General features: G+C 42.8%; 1 protein-coding gene across 5 annotated transcripts in view; it reads right to left on the reverse strand.

Moving 5' to 3' along the window:
• Nucleotides 1-24605, reverse strand: part of grip2b (glutamate receptor interacting protein 2b) — a 410662-nt gene that overhangs the window by 267938 nt on the left and 118119 nt on the right. Inside the window, exon 2 of one of the 5 annotated variants that reach the window (XM_078414395.1) lies at nt 9780-9888. The exons of the other annotated variants lie outside the window; for them this stretch is intronic. Coding sequence (XP_078270521.1) covers nt 9780-9822 — 43 coding nt within the window. The 5' untranslated portion in view covers nt 9823-9888. The remainder of the gene's footprint in view (nt 1-9779; nt 9889-24605) is intronic. 5 annotated transcript variants of the gene reach the window in all.

A 24605-nucleotide genomic window follows, 5' to 3' on the forward strand; every position in this document is an offset into this window, starting at 1 on the left:
GGTCTGTCTGCAATTTTTGATCTGTATTTTAGCCATGAAGTGGCATTGTTCGATGCTCTAAAATACACATCTATCAAAGGAAGAATCTTTTGAAGTCATAATAATAATGGAAAATTATTTCAGCCATCCAGCATAAAACAAATCTCATTTGTACAGAGCCACAACATAAAGTTAAAAATATGTCACTATCTTCCATTCATGTAAATCCAGGTTTTCCTCAGTAAGTTCAGGTGGGTGAAATCATTATTTCACATTGACTACTATTGCTTTTTGGCATTAGCTAATTTTATTGCTCTTGATTAATACAAGAGTATAAAACCTTCTCAAAATTAACAAATAATTGTTGAAGTTTGATGATTAAAGAAGCTTGAACTTACATTGTCCGATATCACTGTGTCTGGTTGTGGACACACTTAAACCGTATGAAGAAATGTGGGCCGATGATATAATTTGTGTTTCCGAGTGAACAATGCCTTTTTTAGCATGACTTTAATCCAAAAACAGGGAGTTATGTTACCTATAGACATAAGGAACTGCAGATGCAGGAATCTTGAGGAAAAAAATACAAAGTAGCAGAGGAATTCAGTGGGTGAGGGAGCATCTCTGGAGAACATGAGTAAGCGACGTTTTGGACCGAGAGCCTTCTTCCAGACTGTGCAGGTTATGATACTTGTTTCCATTAGTTGCTTGCACCACAATAACCAAGATGAGACTTGTTTGTAAAACAATCACAGTGGTCCAACATGTGGCCCAAAGTCCAATCAGCACCTTTACCAATGTAATACAGAGTAAAATGCCTGCATATAACAGTCAACCCAGCTCCACTTAACTTTAGAAACATCCTGTGCACAGATATGCATCAATGTTCTCATCGTTTCTTATGACATAGAAGGAGGCTATTCTGCCCAGCAACACTCTCATAGGTCCTATCCCCCACTTATTTCCTGTAACTTATAAGCTCTCATATACCCATCAACTCCCCTTGAATCTCCTGCCACCCACTCACAACACTCACAGCTGCCAATTAACCTACCGACCATCAAGTCTTTGGGATGTGAGGGAAAACCACCCAATGTAAACCCACGCAGTCACATAGAGGACGTGCAAACTCCACACTGACAGCAGCCTAAGTTCAACATCATCGTGAAGCCGGCACAGTAACATACCAGGAGTGCACAGTATGCATGCACTCTGCAAATAGCTGTTATAACAAAGGACTAAAATCCTTGATTGTATTGCTGCACTGACAAAGCCCCCTCAAATCAAATGAGGCTGCCACTGCCCAGCAGATGATGTGATTGATCCCTCGAGCAGTAATGCCAGGAAAGCTCAGGTGCTGTTTTATTCACAACCAAAGTAGTTAATTCCTTGGTCCATAACACGAACAGATGCCATAGATTTAGTGCCAGTTTGATCAATGCGGCATCAATCTCCATCCTGGTGGGATGATGGTTCGTGACCTGATGGGCAACCAGCGGCTGCAGGTAACTGGCTGCTGTCATATGTTGTCCCTTGCTCGATGCAACATCAATCCTCTCAGTGACACGTTCTGTTGGAGGTCACGATAACACAATAATGATTCCTCCCGTCTCTGTTCAGCCCATATGGATGGGGCCCGGAGTCGTAATTCTGGGAAATTGGAACATCTCACCACAGGGGGGGGGGGGTCCATAAATTAAATTTAGTTCAAATGGATACAGCAAGAGTAAAGAAAAATTGGTATCTGTAAAATGGTCATGACGCTTTTTGATTCTATTAAAAATTCGGATGGTTCTTTTTACAGACCTGTGTTCAGGAAGAAGGTTAGCACGGTGGTGCAGCTAGCAGAGTCACTGTCTCACACTGCCACTGAACTGGGTTCAGTCCTGACTTCCAGTGCTGTCTCTGTGCTCTCCCTGTGATTACATGGGTTTCCCCTGGATACTCTGGTTTCCACCCCTCACCATAGAAGTGCAGATGGATAGATTAACTGGCCACTGTGAATTGTTCCTGGAGTGTAGGTGAGTGGTATAAGCTGGGTGGGAGTAGTGGAAGAATAAAATGGGATTAGTGTAAATGGGTGCTTGAACGTGGGTGCAGACTCAATGTGCTGAAGGCCTGTTTCCATGCTGGATTATTCAATCACTCTGTAAACCCCAACTAATTATTCTTTGGATGACACAGTGGTGCAGTGACAGAGTTGCTGCCTTACAGCACCAGAGACCCGGGGTTGATCTTGGACGTGGGTATTGTCTGTATGGAGTTTGTACATTCTCCCTGTGATGGCGTGTGTTTTCGGTTTCCTCCCATGTTTCAAAGACATACAAGTTTGTAGGTTTGGTAAGAATTGTAAATTTCCCTAGTGTATAGGGTAGTGCTAGAGTATGGGGATCGTTGGTGGGCGTGGAGTCGGAGGGCCAAAGGCCCTGTTTCCGCAGTGTATCTCCAAACTAAACTAGACTTTCTGCCACAGTTAATTGGGAACAAGCCAGTAGTAATGCTGCTCTTCGCAGCAATGGTCACATCCTGAGAATAAGTTACATGATCGAAACAATTAAATCTCGGACTCTGTTTTCCCCGAGTTATTTTCATGGGTATATATTCTGACTCTAAGCTGCTCTTTATCCCTTGACACCCTGTCTCAATAATGAGCATTGGCTTAGCCTCAAACATTTAATTAACCCAGCATACACAGGCTTTACGAGAGAGTGTAACTAAATATGTCTCCCATGCTGCTCAGAACTGTTTCTTGTCTTCATTGACCTGACTAAGAAATTTGATTCCCTACATCGTGAGGTTCTGTATATCGTTGTCTATTACTTTGGCTGCCTGTGAAGTCCATCACAATGCTGATACTTCTTTATGGACACTATGCCAATTGAAACATTGGGGAATGTGATCAATGGGCTTTATTAAGTCATGGAGTTAAGGGTGGGGAGCAGCCAATGAACATGTTGCATAGAGTATAGATCCCTGAAAATAAGTCATGTAAACAGAGTTGGAGGTCTATTCGCAATCAAATTGCTTGTGTTGTTCTTTATTCCCAGGATTCAGTCAACACCAAGTGGCTGATCTGAGACTGATACCTTCCACGTTAGCACTAGTGTCAAACAAATTTACATTGTGATCCCCATCGTGTTCATATGCTACATATCATCATCTATGCCATCCGAGATAATCTACCATCTGGCTTCAGAATCCATTACGAACTCAACAAGAAGTACTTCAGTCCTGGTTTCTTCCAGTCTACAACAAAATTTATCACCATGGACATTTAGGGCCTTCACTTTGTGGAAGACTGCTGTTCGATGGCTCACTTTGTATGCAACCTCCAACCAACATTAGATCTCTTCAAGGCTAATTGTAAAAGACCTGACCTATCCTTGAACATATCCAAGTCAACAATCTTCCATCAACACCCAAGCCAACTGAACACTCCTTATGCCTTACAAATTGATGGGGTGTCTCTGGACTTCTTTTCCTATCTTTGCAGTCAGCATTTCCAATTGATTACTGTTGATGAAAAAATTCAGCATTGGCCCACTGCACCAATGTTGCTTTGTTCGAGCTGCGATGACAAATCTTTAATTACCTTCAGAAGTCAACAAAAGTCGTTGCTTCTGCAGATTCTGCAATGAATATCCAGTCTGAAGAAGGGTTCCGATCCGAAACATCACCAATTTATTTTCTCCAGAGATGCTGCCTGATCCGCTGAGTTACTCCAGCATTTAATGACCTTGTTTATCAGCCGATTATGCTGACCGCACTCATCCTTAGCAGCGAAACCTGGACCATCTGGTCTGGGTTTATATTCCTTGGAATTTGTAAGAATAAGGATTGACTTTATTCAAACATTTGAGATCCTTTGGGATGTTTCCATCAATGGGACAGTCTAAACTAAACATAGATAAAATAACTGGACATTTAAAACTGAGGTGAGTAGATATGTCTTCTCTCAGAAGGTAGTACATTTTTGTAATTTTCTCCCTCTGAGGGTGGTGGAGTCTTGATCATTAGAGATCTTTACGTGGAGATAGATTAATATTTGAATGATCGATGGAATTGAAGGTTATGGGGAGAAGCGGAGTGGAGGCCAGCAGAGATTATCCATGATAATATAGAATAGCGGGGCAGGCTTGATCTATTCTGATGTTGATCTATTCTGCCTTCTACGGTGGCGCCGTCAGCGATGGCAGCCTTGCCAACGGTCTGCCTGTCTTTTTTGTTATTTTTAATGTGTTTGAAAAGTATGTGTTCATGTTTTCTGGTTTGTTTTATGTGGGGGATGGGGAGGGGCTCGGGGGAAACTTTTTTCCAATCTCTTACCTTGTCGGAGATGCAATTGTTTTCTGGATCGTATCTCCGGTCGCTCTGCGGCCTAACATCATGGAGCTGGCGGCCTTGCTCGAGACTGACCTTGAGCGCCACCCCAGGGCCGTGGACTTACCATCGGAGTCTGTGATCCCTTGCCTGGGATCGACGCTCCAACCGCGGTCTGTGGATTTCAACATCGAGGAGCTCGCAGTCTCGGGTAGAGACTGATGTTGGGAAGCTCCAAAGTCACAGGTGGTTCGACGAGCCCCAACCCGGGGTCCGATCGCCCGGCACGGGGGAGCTGAGATCCCCTCGATGAAGGAGCTTGATCGCCCCGATGCCGAGGGCCCAACCACTGGCTAAGTGAGCCAAGATCGCCCCGACAACAGAAGGCTCGAAGCCCCCGATTGCGGGAGAACAAAGAAGGGAAGAGATTGAACTTTTTTTTCGCCTTCCATCACGGAGAGGAATGTTGGAGAGTCGCTATGGTGGATGTTCATGTTAAAATGCATTTTGTGCGTTTTGTTGCTTTTTATTGGTATGACTGTATGGCAAATCAAATTCCTCGTATGTTGCAAAACATACTTGGCTAATAAAGTATGATTATTATGATTATGATTTTCTTGTGTTCTTGTTGCAACATCCTGTTAAGTTCCTTGAGGGTTTTACTAGCAGTGATTGCTTCCAATCATAGGGATCAAATGGGAGGACTTTAGCACCAACAAGCATCCCCCAGGAAGCTGCATTGACCAGCATCAAAGCATTGTTCGTGAGGGATAAACTCTGATGAGTAGGCTGCTATGCCCAGATGCCTGAGCTCCCTCTCCCTCTTCTGTCCCAGCAGATCTTTAGGGGACCTATCATTGTTTCATTTCTAGCACACTTTACTCTCAGTGGTTTATTTAAGCTGCATTTTGCTTTTTAGCAGAGTAATTTTATTATTTTAATTCCAGACTGAAGCATCGATATGTTATTTAGTTTATGGCCTCTCTTTTAATCTGGCTAACATCTTCAAATGGAAAGTGCTCTCCAAAGCCCATCAACTGTTAATTAACCTATAACTGTATTCGATACTTCGAATCAGGTCAAACAACGGGTGATCTGTATTACTGCCAAACATAACTCCCCACCTTTAAGGTGTAGGAAAGAACTGCAGATGCTGGCTTAAATTGAAGGTAGACACAAAACGCTGGAGTAACTCAGCGGGACAGGCAACATCTCTGGAGGGAAGGAATGGTGACGTTTCGGGTCGAGACCCTTCTACAGACTGATGTCAGGGGAGTGGGCGGGTTGGAGATACAATGTAGTCGGAGACAGTAAGACTGGTGGGAGAACTGGGAAGGGGAGGGGATGGAGAGAGAGGGAAAGCAAGGACTATTTGAAGTTAGAGAAGTCACCTTTAAGGTGATCATGGATACCATTTAATTATTCATACTGTTTGCATTAAGAAGCAGCAGTCTTTACTTTAGAATGCAGAGCAATATCTGACCTGGGTATCTGGCATGATACCAACAAACCTTGTTTCACAATTAACGCTATCAGGCTATTCAACAAAGTGTGAATTCCAGAAATTTAAAAGAGAAATCATTGAGCCAAATAGAAAGTGTTTGAACTATGACAGAATAGAGATTTAATGAGGGTGGCACGGTGGCGAATTAGTAGAGTTGCTACCTTACAGCGCCAGAGACCCAGGTTCGATCCTGACTCCAGGTGCTGTCTGTATGGAGTTTGTATGTTCTCCACGTGACCTATGTGGGTTTTCTCCGTGTGCTCCGGTTTCCTCCCACACTCCAAAGGCATACAGGTTTGCAGGCTAATTGGCTTGGTAAAATTGTGAATTGTCCCTGGTACGTGTAGGATAGTGTTTGTCAGTTCAGTTTAGTTTATTGTCATGGGTACCGAGGTACAGTGAAAAGCCTTTGTTGCGTACTAACCAGTCATCGGAAAGACAATACATGATTTCAATCGAGCTATTTACAGTGTATAGATACATGAAAAGAGAATGACGTTTAGTGCAGTAAAATCCAGTAAAGCCAGTAAAATCCGATCAAAGATAGTCCGAGGATCACCAATAAAGCACATAGTAGATCAGGTGCCGGGATCTCTGGTCCGCTTGGACTAGGTGGGCCAAAGGGCTTGTTTCCGTGCTGTATCTCTAAACTAAACTAAATTAAATCTGTATTGAAGGCATTCTTCAGTTAAAAATAACTTCCCAAAATCAAAACCCTTGGCTTTCTAAACTATATGGCATGTAATTATGCGTGATAATCTAATACCAATAGATTATTTTAGTTAAAGCAGAATACTGGGAATCTGAAATAAAAAAGAAAGTACTATTAAATCTACGTTTAACTGGTTTGTAATGGCAAGTATAGAATTTATTATAATTTTTTTTAAGTGTGATGCCATTATTGTGGACCCATTAAGGAGTAATGCAGATGAGATTGTAATGGATAATATAAAATGGCAAAGTTATTTGACTAATTTTTTTGCATTGGAGTAAATGGAATTAAGTCACAGGAAGGAACTTGGTGCATTCAATATGTTAAAAAATGGTAATGAAGAATATATTGGGACTTAACGGTGACAATTCTCGGGCATTGGCTTTCAGTTCAAGCTAGTTAAAAAAAAGGTGAGAAAATTAGAGAAGTGATGGTTAGGATTTGCCAAAACTGTTTTTATTTAAATGCTAGGAGAAAGAAATACAGTTGGCTAAAGTTCTGCTAGTTCATCAACTACGGAGTATTTCCCAGAAATTATTGGGTGACGTTTCAGGTCGAGACCCTTCTTCAGTCTGAATAAGGGTCTTGACCCGAAACGTCACCCATTCCTTCTCTCCAGAGATGCTGCCTATCCTGCTGTGTTACTCCAGCCTTTTGTGTCTATCTTTGATTTAAACCAGCATCTGCAATTCTTTCCTATTTCCCAGAAGTTATTATCAGAGGAAGGCTGACACTTTGACAGTCATCGGCTAATCAAAGGGAATCAGTGCTGATTTTGATGGATGGATCACATCTTACCAAACTAGTTAATTTTCTCAGTTGATCACTTGCCAAGTGAATAGGGGGAAATCAATACGCTGATATGAACTTCCTGATACAAAGGCACAAGAGTTTTTTGGAGGAGGGGAGATTGGGCCCGAACTCTTTGCTGAGAGATGATTTCATTAAAACACATAAGGCAGGGTGGAAGGGGGATGATGTTTCACTTGGCCGCGGTGTCTAGAACTAGGGTCACAGTCTCAAAATTAGGAGTCTGCCGTTCAGAAATGTCTTCATCCAGTGGGTAATGGGTCCTTGTGTTGTGGAGGTGGGGTGGAGCGATGAATAGGTGTTTAGATATCAAGGACTTGAAGTAATGAGGTAAAAAGAGCAGGAAAGAACTCCAGATGCTGTTCTAAATCGAAGATAGACACAAAATGCTGGAGTAATTCAGCGGGACAGGCGGCATCTCTGGAATGCTGAGATGCTGCCTGTCCCGCTGAGTTACTCCAGCATTTTGTGTCTATCTGAGGTTATAAGAGACTGACTAAGATCTTAGAATCATTGAACAGTACATGACAGAAATAGGCACTTCAGCGTACTAAGTGTGCCGAGTATAATTCCAAATTAAACTAAATCCATTTGCCTGCATGTGATCCATATTCTTCCATTCCTATCATGTTAATGTGCCTGTCTAAATGTCTCTTAAAACATCACTATTGTATCTGCTTCCACCACTCCTGGCATCATGTTCTACGCATCTACCAGTCTCTGTATAAAAAACCTTGCCTCACACAACTCCTTTAAACATCCCCCTTATCATATTAAAGCTATTTTTCCACAATTCCACCCTGGGAAAAAGGTTCTGACTTTCTACCCTATCTATGCCTCTCATAATTTTATATACATCTTTCAAGACTCCCCTCAACCTTCGTTGTTCCAGAGAATGGTGAAGAGGCAGGAGTGGCTGAAGGGCCTGTGCTTATTTTTGTTTAAGTATCATGATATAAATAAATAGTTACTTATCGGAAACAATTTAATCAGCAGAGGCTGTACAAAATAACCTTTACCACAGGGTGTTATTTTTTGCCAGGAGATTTTTCAGAATGTAAAGATTAGTTACAAGAGCCACGCATGTGACCTTTCAATCCTGCTCCATCATTCATCAAAGTCAGCATTGTAAATTCAAGCTCCTTTATTTGAGCACAGACTGAGGGAGTGTTACATAATCAGAGGTGCTCTCTTTCAGTTATGGCCCATACATAAAATATTAAGTCAAGTCATATCAAGTTTACTGCCAAATGTGAGTACAGGTACAATGAAAATCTTGCTTGCAGCAGCATCTCAGGCACATAGACTCAGTCAAATTTCTCAATCAGGCTTCTGTACCTGGTGTCCAATTTAATTAACAGGATAGGTGGTGAGAAGAGGCATGACCCGGATGGTGGGGATCCTTGATGATAGATGTCGCCTTCTTGAGGCAGCACCTCATGTAGTTGCTTTTGATGGGCAGTACGCATGATGGACCACAATGAATCCATCAGTCCCTGCAGCCTCTTGCATTCCTGTGCATTGGGATTGCCACACCAGGCCAAGGTGCAGCCAATCGGGATACTCTACAGTACCATTGTAGAGGTTTGATGGAGTATTCGGTGACATGCCAAATCTCCTTTAACTTCCCATGGACATCGCCAAAACAGGACAGGCAGTGGCTCCTGTATTCTGGTCAGCCTTCCCTTCCTTACCCATCCCCACTAAACAGGTTACCAGAGATGGTTTGTTTGATTATTAGTGGGACAGTACGCTGCACACACGGTCTGTACTGTTTACCGGCAGAACAGCAGTGAATACCATCCAAAGCAGCTCTCGGGCTACAAAATGCCTTTAGACACGTCGAGACAAGGTTCTATATAAGCACGGCTTTCTTAGTCATGTAGTATTTTGAGAGTGAGAACCTCTCCTGTTACCAACGATCAGAGTCCATTATTACACCCCAGCTGCCTTGATGCTTCACTACGGACAGTAAAATCTGCAGCCTGTCATTCAGAAGTGATGTGAATTGGTTACAGAAATTACTTTCAATACACTTGCTGGAAGAAGAAAAAATACCAAGAAATACTTCAATCTTGTACTCCAATTGATCCACAGTTTAATTAAGCCTGTAGCTGGCCCAGAACGGATGAGGTTAATTCACCTGGAGATCCCCTTCACACTTTCTATTATACCTTTCATAACAATGGCGTCTCAGAGATAGGTAGATGCTGATACTGGAGATTCAAATAGTTCCTTTTGCATTGGCTGTACTCTAAACCTCTGGGATTAGCAATGAATGTGAAGGAATCAAGGTAACGGTAATGATCCATATTGGGATAGGGAATGAGTTTATTCCCTATCAGTTGATAGGCTTAATTATTTAGTGGGCTCAGGGCCACTTGTGTGAACAAGTTAAAGCTAGTCGATCAGCCAATTTATGATATCACAATATAGATTGTCAAATGTGTTTACCTCCAGGAAGAAATGTGACCAAGTGTCTCAGGTAACCCATCATAAATAATGAGAGTCCAGCTCCTTTCAAGTCAATGCCTGGACTTGTTAGGCAACAGCTGAATGCAACCTGTTAGAAAGAGAATAGCTGATGAAATGTCACTGAGCTAAAAATGAACTCTGCACCTCTTTATACAAATGCTGCCTGTCTGCGGAATAGTTGGAGCATTTTCTGCATTTACTTCGTATTTCCAGCATCTACATTGTTTTGGGTTTTGAGAATGTCTGCCAATCTGCAAGAGGGTCCTTGTCTCCCTCGTCTCACCAAACTATAGGTAATCTTTGCGTAGATAAACATAGACTAGGCAGCCGTTTCGCCGAACTTGTGCTCAGCCTGCCAAGGCCTGCTGCATCTCCTGCTTGCCAAGAATTTTAATTGCCCTTCCCATTCCCCGACTGATCTTTCTGTCCTGGGTCTCCTCCATTGGCAGAGTGAGGCCACACGCAAACTGGAGGACCAGCATCTCTTAGCTTACAACCCAACGGAATAAAACTTGAATTCTCCAGTTTCGGGTAACTGACCTACAAAACTACCCATGTAACGCTACTCCCACACTATTTTTTCTCCCTCTTTTCCTTGTGCCTCACCTGGATTCGTTCCCATTTCACCCCTTGCCCCTCCCCCCCATTCCCATCCACTATATTCCTTCCTTCGGCTTCACCTCTTCTACCCTTATCACACTCTTTTTGGCTTTTGATCACTGGCCTTTGTAAAATAAAAATAAACACCTCACCTGTATCCACCTATCACTTAGCCAGGCATTGTCCTGCCCCCACTTCTCTTCCAGCTTTGCCTCTCCTCCCCACCACAATTAGTTTGAGGAAGGGTCCTGACCCAGAAGGTCACCTATTCATGTTCACCAGAGATGCTGCCTGGCCCACTGAGCTACTCCAGCACTTTGCATCTCTTTTTGTAAGCAAGCATCGTGCGTTCCTTGTGTCTCTAATCGTTGCAAAGTTTCTTGCTGTAATGTGGTTGGTTGAGTGCCAACAATACTCATGGGGAAACTCCACACATCGCAGCTCCATGGAGCAGCAATGGACAGGTGAACCATAGCTCAGAGAACAAGAAAACAAAAAGATTGTAGATGCTGGAATCTTGAACAAAAACCAGAACACTGGAAGAACTCAGCAGGTCAAGTGGCATCTGTGGAGGCAAAAAGGTTTATGTTTCATGTTTCGGGTTGAAGCCCGGCATCAGGACTGAGAGGGGGTGGGAAAGATTGCCTGTATATAGCAGTATGATGGAGAATGGGGCTCTTGATGGGGTAACCATTCCTGAGCTCTGTCTCCAATCGCCATCTCAAGCTTCCGACTGCATGCGATTTTAACTCTCCTTCCCATTCCCACACCAACCGGTCTGTCCTTGGCCTTCTCTGTTGCTATGGAGAGGCCAATCACAAATTAGAAGTGTGATTGATCACAAATCAGAATAGCATCTAATATTACACTTGGGTGGCTTACAGCCCAATGGTATGAATATTGAATGTTACCATTTCAAGTTGCCCACACTCTGGTATTTTTCTCCCACACACACTCACCTGTCCACCCAGTTTATTTTGTCCCTTTCCACCCCCCCCCCCCCTCCCTCACCCTCACCTGTTCCATCTACCCATTGTCCCCTCCTATGTTCAGCCACCTATCACCTACCCACCTTTATCCCAACTCCTCAAACGGCTACACACTATCCGTTGTGATACAGGGTCTCGACCTGAAACGTTGACATACATATTTTTCCTCCACTGCTGCTGCTTGACCTGTTTTTTGAATATGGAAGCAAATTTGATTACATTGATTGCTTGCATGATGGATTCACGCTGTGTACGATCAATTTTAAAGAGTCTCCCACCTCTAATCTTTTTGTTCCCTGTGAACACAGCCTACTTTCTCACAGTTTATATGTAATTCAAGCTGCATCTTGCCATCAAAATGAAACACAGCTCAGGTTTCATCAATACTCCTCATCACCTGATCTCAAATGGCTGGTGATTCGATCAAAGATAATGTGGCAGAAGTGCTTTATAATAAAGCCCATCGTGTAGGGTGATTGAAGACAACTGAACGAGAAGTGATTTTCTTTCTCACTTTCCTCCACTTGTTTCCAACCTAACACAGCCATCACTGAGGAATGGTAATGATTTTGTTAAATGGCTGTTTTCTATGTGGAATATGGATTCCTTGGGAGAGAGTCACTGAATGGAATCAATAGACAATAAGACAGGCATTGTCTCAGTTGCATGCTGGAATCTAATTCCAGGTTTATGGATAAGTGTCCTCCGGTGCTGTGATTGCTGGTATCTGGAAAGACATGCCACTTAAATTTATTCTTCTCGCCTCTTTTTTGTTTAATTCCAACATATGGAATCCAGGACCCGTGGGCTTGAGTGACAGGAATAAGCTGTCACATTTTTCTTCAGTGTGTAGGTGGCTGAGGGGTGACCTTATTGAAATATACAAAATCATGAGGGACATGCATAAAAATGGACGCTCACAGTCTTTTCTTTTACCTGGATAGACGGTTCTACAACCAGAGGGCATAAGCTTAAGGTGAGAGGGCAGAGAATTACAAGGGATCTCACGGTTAACATTTTCACTCAGAGGGTCATCTGTATCTGCCAGAAGAAGTAGCAGTGATACAATTATGACTGTCAAAAGACATTTGGACAGTTACATGGATTGGTAAGATTTAGAGGTACATAGGTCAAATGCAAGCAAATGGGACTAGCCAGAATGCTGGATTAGTCGGCATGGACGATGGGCCAAAGGGCCTGTTTCCCTGCTGTATAACTCTATGACCAGCTCCATAATTATGTGTGGGATGGCACAATGTGAAGCTAGTAGAGCTGCTGCCTTACAACTTCATTGACCCAGTTTCGGTTGTGACCTCTTGTGCTGTCTGTGTGACCGTGTGGGTTTCAAGCGGGTGCTCCAGTTTCCTCCCACATCCCAAAGGGTCGTGGGTTAATTGGATACTATGAATTGTCAGTTAATGTTTTGGATCAGGGACCCTTCTTCAGACCATGGGAAAAACTCAGCTGGCAAAGTTAGGAAGGTTTGATTGTTGGTCAATGTGACTGTTGTAGTCACACTGCAAGACAGCTACTCATAGTAGGCACTCAAGCTGTTACAGGAACTTGTAACTTGCTGGCATGAGCTATCGGCACAATAAAACACACTGATCCTCAGAGGACTATGACATTTCTATTCTCTTAGAGAGGACACTGCCATCTATCACTGCTTCCTAGTCAACACTCCCCAGTAGCTGAAGGAGGGCTGGGTGTATTATGCTCTAAGGACCTTCCTGTGACCAGAGCTCCAAGGAAAAACACAATAACAGCATGGAAGGCTCGACTCCCATGCCCACAGTTCCTGACACAAAGTGGCTGTACACAAGTGAGCCCGCAAGCACAGTCTTGAAACAGGCATTAACGCATTTTGTTTTGCGTTTCCGAGCTTTTTAAAGTAGTGTTCGGAAGATTGCTGAAGCTGTCTCAATGGTTGAAAAACCTCTCAGAATAGGACATCAGATGGTTGCACAGTGGCACCAGAGCCCTGAACCGAATTCCACCATCTTTCTCTGTGGAGTTTGCACGTTCTTCCTGTGTCCCATTGGTTTCTTCTCACATCCCATAGGTATGTAGGTTGGTAGGTTAATTGACCAGTGTACATTGCTCCTGGTGTGTAGGTTTGGGATACATCTGGAGGGAGTGATGAGAATATGGGGAGAATAAAATGGGATTAGTATAGGGAGGTTGATGGTAAGCATGGACTCAATGGGCCGAAAGGTCTGTTTCCGTGTTGTATTGCTGTTTGTTTCTATGACACTCAGTGATGCAAAGATTCTCTAGCACTGTTCCAAGAACCTGTGGAAGAGTTCTCCCCAATGCTCAGACTAACAATTATCCCACAACCAAAGTGACTCACACATATTTGGCGAGAAATTTCAGTGTGCTCTCACAATTTGGCTTGTTCCACCACACCAACCTTCCGGGCTTCGTGTATTTTTGCACTTGGCTCTCCTTTCCGAAGCCTAGCCTAATGAGTTCAGCCACAGTTAAGCGTGTGGCTAAAGTGATAGTGGTGGAGATGGCTTGGATCAAGGGCTTATGAGATCGTTATGTACATCCCCGGTGTAGAAACCACAGTGGAGTTGAAAGGGCGGCTCACAACAAGAAGTTTGATTGAAATCCTCAGATGACTGTGAAATTGATACAGTCACAATTCCTCCAGGAGGAAATCAATGTTCAATCCAATAGTGCCGGAGACTGCAGCAGACGGTCTAATATCTAGGCAATCATCTAATCATTATTACAATGTTAATTTTGGAAAATGCGGTGCACATACCGAAGCATTTGCTTCATTATTTCAAAAGCACTCTCTTGCCTTTAAGACACTTCAGGACATCCTGTTATTGTGCAAAGTGCGAAGCAAATACAAATTCTCCCTCTCTTAGTCTGCTGGCATGTGCCTGCCTCGGGGAAAGGCATGTTATGTCCATAAAACCATGCTGTTTGAACATCATGGGATGTGAAGTCACTCCACTAAATGATCAACACCAGGGCTATTGTGTTTTGTTGCTGGCAGGTCCCATTGCTAACAATTCAGACATTTCCACAGTTTGATCACTGCGGCATGCCTCAAGGATAATCATTTACCATCTGCCTGAGATGGAGATGCAAGCCAAACAATTTTAAGGAGTAGCATAGTTAAAGAGATGGACATTATGTTTCTTCTAAATGTCTATGTTAGAAGTGGCCAGGGTGATAGCAACATTCCAAAGGCAGATACGTAAAAATGCATAAGTATATATGTTATGAAGTGGAGAACTAACTAGTTGTGATGGGATTTGACCACATTCTATTTCTGATGTCTCATAGACAAAACCAACTAGTTGGGCCTCTGTTTATTAGTACCACGGCAGTTTGGGGTTTATACTAGAGTCATTATTCTGGCTCAGAGACAGTAAACAGAGAGTCAGATAAGCATTGTGGGACCCAGAGCTGTCTATCAGCTATCCATAAGATAGTTAATCTTTATTAGATATTTGGTTGGGTATACATGTTTGTAATCAAATGTTCATATTATTAGTCAGTAGCCATCCAGGGATGTACCAGACAAAGGTATAATAATCCACACACCAGGCTTTGTCCTGCCCCCACTTCTCTTCCAGTTTCCTCTTCCCACTCCACCCACTCACATGACAATCGGTCTGAATAAGAGTCCCGTTCCGAAACATCACTTATTCATGTTCTCCAGAGATGCTGCTTGTCCCACTGAGTTACTCCAGCACTTTGTGAATTATATTGTAAACCAGCATCTGCAATTCCTTCCGTCTCCATAATCGATGTTCTCCTTTGTTCTGTGGGGAAGTTGTCTAAAACACACACAGATTTTGCTACCAATGATAAACAAAAGACCTTTGATGCTTGTACTGGACCCATGTCACAAGTAATCTTCAACCATTTGATTGACCTTTGAATATACATGTGAAATGCAAGAGATATTGGACTTTGGTGGCCCAATATAAGATTAGAGTCTGATTTTGTGTGGAGCACACACAAATGAGATGCCATAATTTAAGAATACTGAATCCATTCATGATAAAATAAAATTGAGCTTCTCCCCTACACTCGTCCCCTCCCAGTTAACTGCCAAACATTCCAGTGTATGAAGTTTGGAAAAAGCAAAGCAACAATGTAGTCAAGAGCGAGTTGGGTATAGCTCTTAGGGCTAACAAAATCAAGGGATATGGGGAGAAAGCAGGAACGGGGTACTGATTCTGGATGATCAGCCATGATCACATTGAATGGTGCTGCTGACTCAAAGGGCTGAATGGCATACTCCTGCACTTATTTTCTACATTTCTATGTTTCTACAAACAGAAGCAGATTCAGAATCATGGTTGAAATTTTGAATCAATAATACTCTTTGGGTGAATGGCAAACAGCCTCATAGAGGAAAGGAGATGAAGGAAGAAATGTAAACAGTAAACAGGACGATGAACATAGAACAATAATTACAGTACATTATTGATTACCTCTAAATAAATCAGTCTGAAGAAGGGTCTTGACCTGAAACGTCACCCTTCTCTCCAGAGATGCTGCCTGACCCGCTGAGTTACTCCAGCATGTTGTGTCCACCATCGATTTAAACCAGCATCTGCAGTTATACCTCTAAATAAATCATCATGAAGAGGTAGTGAAAGGGAGACAAGGAATAGAGTTTTAATGATACATGCAGACCTCCTTTCTTACCCAATATCAAACAAGGGTAAGTGAGGAGGATGGACACAAAATGTTCGAGTAACTCAGTGGCATCTCGGGAGAAAAGGAATAGGTGACGTTTCGGGTCGAGACCCTGCTTCAGATTCTTCAAAAGTGTGAGAGCACTGTTTGGATGGAAATAAATTGCATGGGAAAGTAAGCCTTGAATTAGCAATCAATGCACATTTAAGTTTCAGATAAAAATTAGTAAGTCAAAGTAAGCAAAGACCAAAACTAATAAAGTAACATAAAGAATGAAACCAAGGAAAACAAACTGGAAAAATTATGGATAAAAGGAACAGAATAATAGAATGATAGAAATGTTTATAAAATGTGATCAGTGAGATCCTGGAGATATTAATTCTTTAAAATTCATGAATAGCCCAGTCATTAAAGACACACCGTAGAAGAAGAAAGAAAAAGGACGTAATAGTCAAAAATGAGAAAGGCATGTTCTACGTACATGGACAAAACAGAAAATGAACAGGAAAAGTAAAAGGGAAAAGGCAAAGACAAATTGCAAAGTTATATCAAAGCATAAAGAAATATTAAAGTATTCCAAAGGCACATCAATAGCGGAAGAAAAATCCGTCTCCAGGGATAGAGTGAATGGTTGTATATTCTCAATTCATGATATTTCTGCCATAATATTACATAGAATATTAAACATAAAATATTGGCTTAGTGTTTACCAGAGAGGATAGCTTGATGGTATGACATCAGATCAATAGTGACTAGAAAAGATTTAAGACACTAAGCAGGAGATAATAGATAAATTAATCAAATTTAGAAAAAGTTTAAACCTCTCAACTATGTGGATTAGCTTTGCAAGTATTAAAAATTAGTCAAGAGCAGGTCAGAGCTGCGGTGTGTAATTCGCTTCCGAAAATCCCAAGGCTTTTCCAGCATCTACAAGGGACAAGTGAGGCCTCTGATACAACATTCTCCACTTGTCTATATAAGTGAAGCACAGCAACTCTCAACAACACACCCAGGACCAAGTAGTCGCTGGAACCCTTCCACCATCCTAAACAATGATTCCCTCCACCTCTGTTCAAATCAGACTGGTGTGTCCCATCTATAGTTACTTGGCCAGGTTACTCCGACACTCCCTCCCAAACTTCCAGCCTCTACCTCCAAGAATGGCAAGGAGAGCAGGAGCATGGAGTAACACACCTGTGGGTTTCACTCATGTTGCATACCATCCTCATTTGGGAATGCATCACCATTCTGGCATCGTCTGAATCTGAATCTTGGAGCTCCTTTCCCAACAGCACTATGACAGTGGTTTCACCAGAACCGCAGTAATTCAAGAAGATGGATCCCCACCACCTTCTCAAGGATAATTAGGGGTGGGCAATGAATACTGGCCTTTTCAGTGATGCCCAAAACCTGAAAATGAATGCATTTAATATATATATATATATTTATAGAAGAGAATAGGATTAAGGGTAGCAGAAGGGGAAAATGTGGAAAGTGGTCACATCAGTGGACCAGTGCTGGAACCACATCTTTCACCACATACATAAACAATTTGGATATGGAAATTGGTAACACAATTTAAAAGTTTGTAAATGTTTCCATATTGTGGGCTATTTATAGTTTATGTTGTGGATAATTTAATTCCGTACAGATAAAGGTCAATAAATTATGAATGAGTGTACAGTTGGCAAATGAACTTATGAATAAGTGTAATGAAATAGGTTCAGTGGGAAGAATGAAGAGGCGCATATCCTGAGGGAAATAAACATCTGAATGTGGTTCAGGATCAGAGGCACCTGGGAAACTAGAGCCCAGGGCATTTAAAATAGCAATGAAAGTTAATAAACGCAATGATAAAATAAGCAAACAAAGCACTGTGTGTCATTTCCAGATATATATATAAATGAAAAGCTTAGGTCAATTTATATGGAATCTTAATTAGATCCTTGAGCGACTATGGATAGGACAGGTTTAGACGGATATGGGCCAAATGCAGGCAAGTTCATAAAAAGCTTTTGCCAACAAAGTCCTTGATGGGATGAATTTTATTTATTGCATACCTGATCAATCATTCATTAGCTACACTCACAGCCTCTTTGTACTTGGCAGCTGATGGTTATTTGCTTCTATTCCAGTTTTGCAGGTTCTGAGGTGGTTGATGAGGCCAATGTGGGTCCTGCAGACTTTGCCACGGGTGGAGCAGAAAATGTTTGGTGGGGTGGGGTGGTTGGATAGATTGAAAGGTGGTGTGGTCCTTTAGTTGTTTACCTTGTTTCTACCTAAATAAAGATGGACCCAGGTTTTTAAATCCATCCCAAACACTCCTCCATATTGAGCTGTCCTGCTCAATATTTTCATGTGAGGTGATGTTACACCATTTCAAAGAGCGGTTGAGGACATCCTTGGTTTGTTTCCTCTGTCCACTTGTGTTTGGACAGAGTATTAGGAGCCTGGTGCCGTGCATGCTAACAAGGAGGCCAGCATGCCAATGGGGATGTTGGCCTGGATGAAAGGCACTGATGTTGGGTTCAGTTATCCTGCCAGTAGATTGGGAGATTTTGTGGGAAACAACATTGGTCCTTCCGGTCCCACGTAATGGAAAGTCATCTGCAGGAGGCTCACCCGGGACACAAAGATGGCCGGGCGCCCAGAGGGACATCGGTTTGTGGGCTGATCTGATCAAAGGTGATGGAGGAAGGCCCTTCAGGAGCCTGGGGCGTCCCTGGTTCATGAACAGCTCCAGTAGACTGAGTGCGTGGATGAACCAAACTTTGGACTTGTGGAAATGGCACCAAAACATGACTGCTCAAGATGGAGAACTGTATGGGATGGACTTAAAAACCAGGGGTCCATATATTTATATGGGTAGAATATGCGAAAAGAATTTCACTGTGCAATCACACATTTGCCAAAATAAAGCACTATTGAATAAAGCACTGATATTTTCCTTTGGCTTTGGAATCAGATCTTTTTATAATCATTAATTTAGATGACTAATAAAGGTAGCAAAGTTCTCTGTTTATCTTCCAGTTTCACACAGAAAGGTCCAAATCATTAGCAGTCCAGAGTGATCAATGCAGCTTTAATGCCATGGGCTGCATAAAGAGCACAGCTGTGGCAAGCCCTGAACGTCCCCTAGCCTGGATGACCTTCAAAGTCTCCATTACCCTCAGTGCACAATGGAATGGCAAAACAATTATTAGAGGAGGATATGGAAGAGAAAGGATTAAAAATTCTTGCACTTCCTCAGCACGTTTCATTTTTCAGCTGGTAGTATTTGTTAGATGCACATTTGCTGTGGTAATATAGGGAATACTAATTTGTCCAGACAAATAGCATCAAATAGCATTCAAACTATTGCTGCCTTACAGCGCTTGCAGCACCGGAGACCCGTGTTCGATGCCGACTGCGGGTGCTGTCTGTACAGAGTTTGTACTTTCTCCCCGTGACCGCGTGGGTTTTCTCCGAGATCTTCGCTTCCCCCCCACACTCCAAAGACGTACAGGTTTGGCTTAGGTTTGTATATTTGGTATAAGTGTAAATTGTCCCTCGTGTATGCAGCCTTCTGTTGATGTGCGGGGATCGCTGGTCGGTGTGGACTCGGTGGGCCGAAGGGCCTGTTTCCACGCTGTATCTCTAAACTAAACAAAACAAACTAAACTATTACTCACACAGTAATGTAGATTCAGGTGTCACTATTGGCTTGATGCCTATGAAGAACTTGCCCGCTCTTATTCAAACATCTGTTGGATCTTTCTAGCTGGGGGAAGATGGAAGGTCGTGTGCAACAGGCTCCCCTGGGACACAAAGATGGCCGGGCGAGGAGAGGGACGTCAGTTCGCGGATCAATGTGGTCGAAGGCATTCCAGGAAGGCTCTTAGCTCCAGTTCACAGCTAAGACAGTATTAAGCCTGCATCTTAATGCTACACACAGGCATTTCAACTCAGCTATTGAGAGGGATGGCAATGTCCCTTTAAGTACCCAGGTGTGCTCTTGCAGCCTATTTTCAGAGCACTTGAATAAAATAAATTGTCCTCCAGTAGACTTTCCCAATAGGCACCATCTGTTAAGTCCAAGTTATTTGAAATTTGAAACTTTGCTGTGTTAAAGGCAGATGAGATCCAGTTTATTGGCAGCCTGTGAGAATAAATCCATACAATCTTTGCTTACAAGTAGAGGTCTAAAAATGTGAATCAATAGAAGCTGCTTGACACTTGCTGAGCCCGAGATTCAGGACAGATTTCCTTTACCATCGCAACGACTGTTTTCCAACAACTCTGCAACTGCGGTACAAGGCTGTACAGATTGCATAAGCTGCTCACTGTAGGCAGGCGCAAAAACGCTTGGAACACATAACCCAGTGGAACAAACATTTTGGCTTTCATAGAATAATGGCGGCTTAGATTGTTCTTCGAGATACAGCGTGGAAACAGGCACTCCGGCCCACTGCGTTCATGCTGACCATCATTCACCCCATTTCTATGTTATCCCACTATCGCATCCACTTGCCCACTCGGGGCAACTTACAGCAGCCAATTAACCTACAAACCAGCACATCTTTGAGATATGGGATGAAATCAGAGCACCCGGAAGAAACCCACACAGTCACAGAGAAAGCGTGCAAACTCCACGCAGTCAGCACCCAAGGTGAGGATTGAACTCGGGTCTCTGCCAGCTGCGCCACTGTGCTGCCCTGATTGCAGCTCTCATTGCATTTCATTTGCTGTTGGATCTTGCTGTGTGCCAATTGCCTGCTCTATCCCGTTGTATCACTGGGTAATTTGTGCTTTAATGCTGATTAAAATGTTCAGGGATGTTCTAAAGTCATCACATAGTGAGCTGTCTGTTTGTGAATTCTTTTCACTTCATACTGAAGACAGTTACTTTTTGCTTATAATCTGTGAGCCCCACAAAGTTGAAGTCAATGTGGGCACTCTGCACGATGCCATTGTCCCTACAATCCCTCTCTCAGCATGTGACAGAGATCAGAAGCATTGTCTGAGGCAGGCTGCAGCACACACAATAGGAGCTCTCAATGCTCTACAGTTGTTACAGTCGGAGGCTCATTTTATAGAATCAATCTACATTGATCAGAAAATGATAATCAAAGGCTGCGAATGCTGGCAATCTGAAAATGAAGCAGGGAGTGCTGGAAATATTCAGCAGCTCAGGCAGCATCTGTGGAATGAGTAGTCTGAAGAAGGGTCTCGATTCAAAATGTCACCCATTCCTTCTCTCCAGAGATGCTGCCTGTCCCGCTTTGTTACTCCAGCTTTTTGTGTCTACCTTCAGTTTAAAGTACTTACCATCAGCTCCTGAATCTTAATTTATTCTGAATTTACTCTGAATTTATTTCCTGATCTGGGAGAGGAATTTAAAATCACAATTAGCCAGGACCCAACATGTTCTACTTAATCTGTGTTTGTCGCTGTGCTCAGCATCCTCTTGATTGATTGATTGGAAGATACAGCATAGAAGCAGGCCCTTCATCCCACCAAGTCCACGCTGACCATCAATGACCTGTTCGCACTCGTTCTATGTTATCTCACTTTTGCATCCACTCCGTACACACTTGGGGCAATTTACAGAGGACAATTAATCTACATGCCTGCACATCATTTGGTTGTGGGAGGAAACTTGCACGGTCGCGGGGAGAATGTGCAAACTCCACACAGACAGCACCCTAGGTCAGAATCGAACCAAGGTCTCTGGCGCTGTGAGGCAGTGCCTCTACCAGCTCTGAAACCTTTCAACTCTCTGCTTTCCTAGACCATCAATTCCTGTTTTTACACTGTTCTTTAAGGAAGAGAGTTTCAAGGACTTAAACCCTCTGTGAGAACAAAAAAAATTACCTCAACTTTGCCCTTACGTCTTAGACTCTTGAAGGCATTTGAGAGCCGGTTTTAAGTCCAAGATCAATGTTTCCATATACCCACAGGCAGTACTCCTGAAAGGGGGGCAGAGGAGTTATTCCTGGCTGACATTTTGCCTTAGTCAACAACAAAAAACAATTACCTGCTCATTGTCATTTCTTATGGCCATATGATCACTGGTATACATTTTGAGGCCTTGAGCTGTTCCATTTTCAATACAATCATGGCTAATATGATTTTAACCTCAACTCTGTATTCTTTTACCTTACAATCTTTAACCTTACAATCCTTTGCTGACCAAGACCTCCAAATTATCCAAAGACCCTGATTCCACTGTTCTTTGAGGAAGAGAGTTCCAAGGATGTAAGCCCTCTGAGGGGAATAGATAAATACTTAAACTCTGTTTTAAAATGGATGACTCCCTTATGTTTAGATTCTTGATTGTCCACCAGGAAGCACGTATCCTGTCAAATGACCTTGTGACTTACTGAGTAAGAAGGAACTGCAGGTGCTGGTTTAAACCGAAAATAGACACAAAAAGTTGGAGTAACTCAGGGGCCAGGCAACATTTCTGGAGAGAAAGAAAGGGTGGCGTTTTGGGTCAAGATCCTTCTTCAGACTGGTTAGGGATAAGGGAAACGAGGGATAGAGACAGTGATGTGGAGAGATAAAGAACAATAAATGAAAGATATGCAAAAAGGTAACGATAAAGGAAACAGGTCATTATTAACTGTTTGTACGGTGAAAATGAGAAGCTAGTGCGACTTGGGTGGGAGAGGGATAGAGATGGAATGCCGGGGCTACCTGAAGTGAGAGAAATCAATATTCATACCCCTAAACCTTGGTGCATTTTCTACAACAATCACACTTGAGAAATTATTCATTGCTTTCAACACACTTTTGGATGTACCAAGACAGTGAAAGGTGCTATATAAATGCAGTGGTGGCTTTCTTTCCATGTCGTCAGCTGCGCTACCATCTGGTATTTTACTGATTCCCCTCATTTGTCCACTATGGGTTTTCTGCAGACAGGTGGCTAGGATTTCATCCATGACCACACACTCTAGTACTGTTAAGAGCGCTTGTGCATAGCCAGAACTGGGCAGCATAAAGGCATTGGGTACTGGTCCATAGATTCTTACAGATGGTCCTTTGCCCCAACTTGCCCATAACAACCAAGATGCTCTACCGACACTAGTCCCACCTGCCTGCTTATGGTTCATATTCCAATCCACGTACCTGTCCAAGTGTTGTTATACCTGTTTCAACTACCTTCTCTGGCAGCTCGTTCCACCTCCCACTGTGTGAAAAAGTTACCCCTCAGGTTCCTATTAAATCTTTCCCCTCTCATCTTAAACCTATGTCCTCTGGATTACCCTGCTCTGGCTAAAAGACTATGTGCACATATCCTATCCATTCCACTCATGATCTTATATACCTCTATAAGTTTGCTCCTCAACCTCCTGCGCTTCAAGGACCACAAGTCATGGGCCTCCAGTTTGAAAAGCAAACTTCCACCATCATCCTCTGTTTCCTTCCATGAAGCCAATTTTCTATCCAGTTGGCTAGCTCTCCCTGAATCCCATGCAATCTTCCTGAGCAACTCACCAACTTATCAAATGCCTCATTGAAGCCCATGTAGACAATGACTATGGCTTTGCCCTCATCAACCTTTTTGGTTACTTCTTCAAAAAATTCAATCAGATTCGTGAGTCACGATCTCCCACGTACAGAACCATGCTGGCTATCCCTAATCAGCCCCTGTCAATCCCAATGCATACATATCTTATCCCAGAATACTCTCCAGTAACTTGGCTAGCACAGATGTTGGACTCACTGGTCTATAGTTCCCAAGCTTTTCCTTGCAACCCTTTTCAAATAGCAGCACAACATTAGCCACTCTCCAGTCTTCTGACACTTCACCTATTTCTAATGATGATTCATAAATCTCAGTGAGGGCACCTGCAATTTCTTCCAGCTTCCCACGATGTCCTCAGATATATCTGATCAGGGCAGAAGATTTATCTAACTTCATATGCCTTAGGACGTTCAGTATCTCCTTGACCATGAGATTAACTGTCCTCAAGACACTTTCATTAACTTCTCAAGTTCCCCAGTCTTCATGTCTTTCCTCACGGTAAAAGAAGGAATCTTATTGAAAACCTTGGCCATCTTATGTGGCTCCACACAGAGATGACTGTTTTGGTTTCTGAGAGGCCCTGTTATTTCTCCAGCCACCCTCTAACCCTTAATGACATAAAATCTCTCTGGATTTCTGGATATTATCTGCCAGAGCTATCTCCTGCCCCCTTAGTGCCCTCCTGATTTCCTTCTTAAGTATGATTCTCAGTTCTTGAAACTCCTCCAGGGATACACTTGTTTCCAGCCACCTACACCTGTCCTATGCCTCCTTCTTTTTCCACAACAGAACCTCAATTTTCCTCGCCATCTAAGCTTCCTACCTGTCTTGTCTTTGACTCTAACAGAAACATGCTTGCTCTGAACTCTTGTCATCACTCTTTTAAAAGCATCCGACTTTCCAGACATTCCTTTGCCACAAACAACCTACTCCAAGTAACACTCAGCTACACATACAGTATGGATCAGACCACCAGTGACAATATATTATTGACATTGAATAGGATTAGGTTATTGAGTCCCCTATTAA

Source organism: Rhinoraja longicauda, chromosome 17, assembly GCF_053455715.1.
Source record: "Rhinoraja longicauda isolate Sanriku21f chromosome 17, sRhiLon1.1, whole genome shotgun sequence".
NCBI classification, from domain to species: Eukaryota; Metazoa; Chordata; class Chondrichthyes; order Rajiformes; family Arhynchobatidae; genus Rhinoraja; species Rhinoraja longicauda.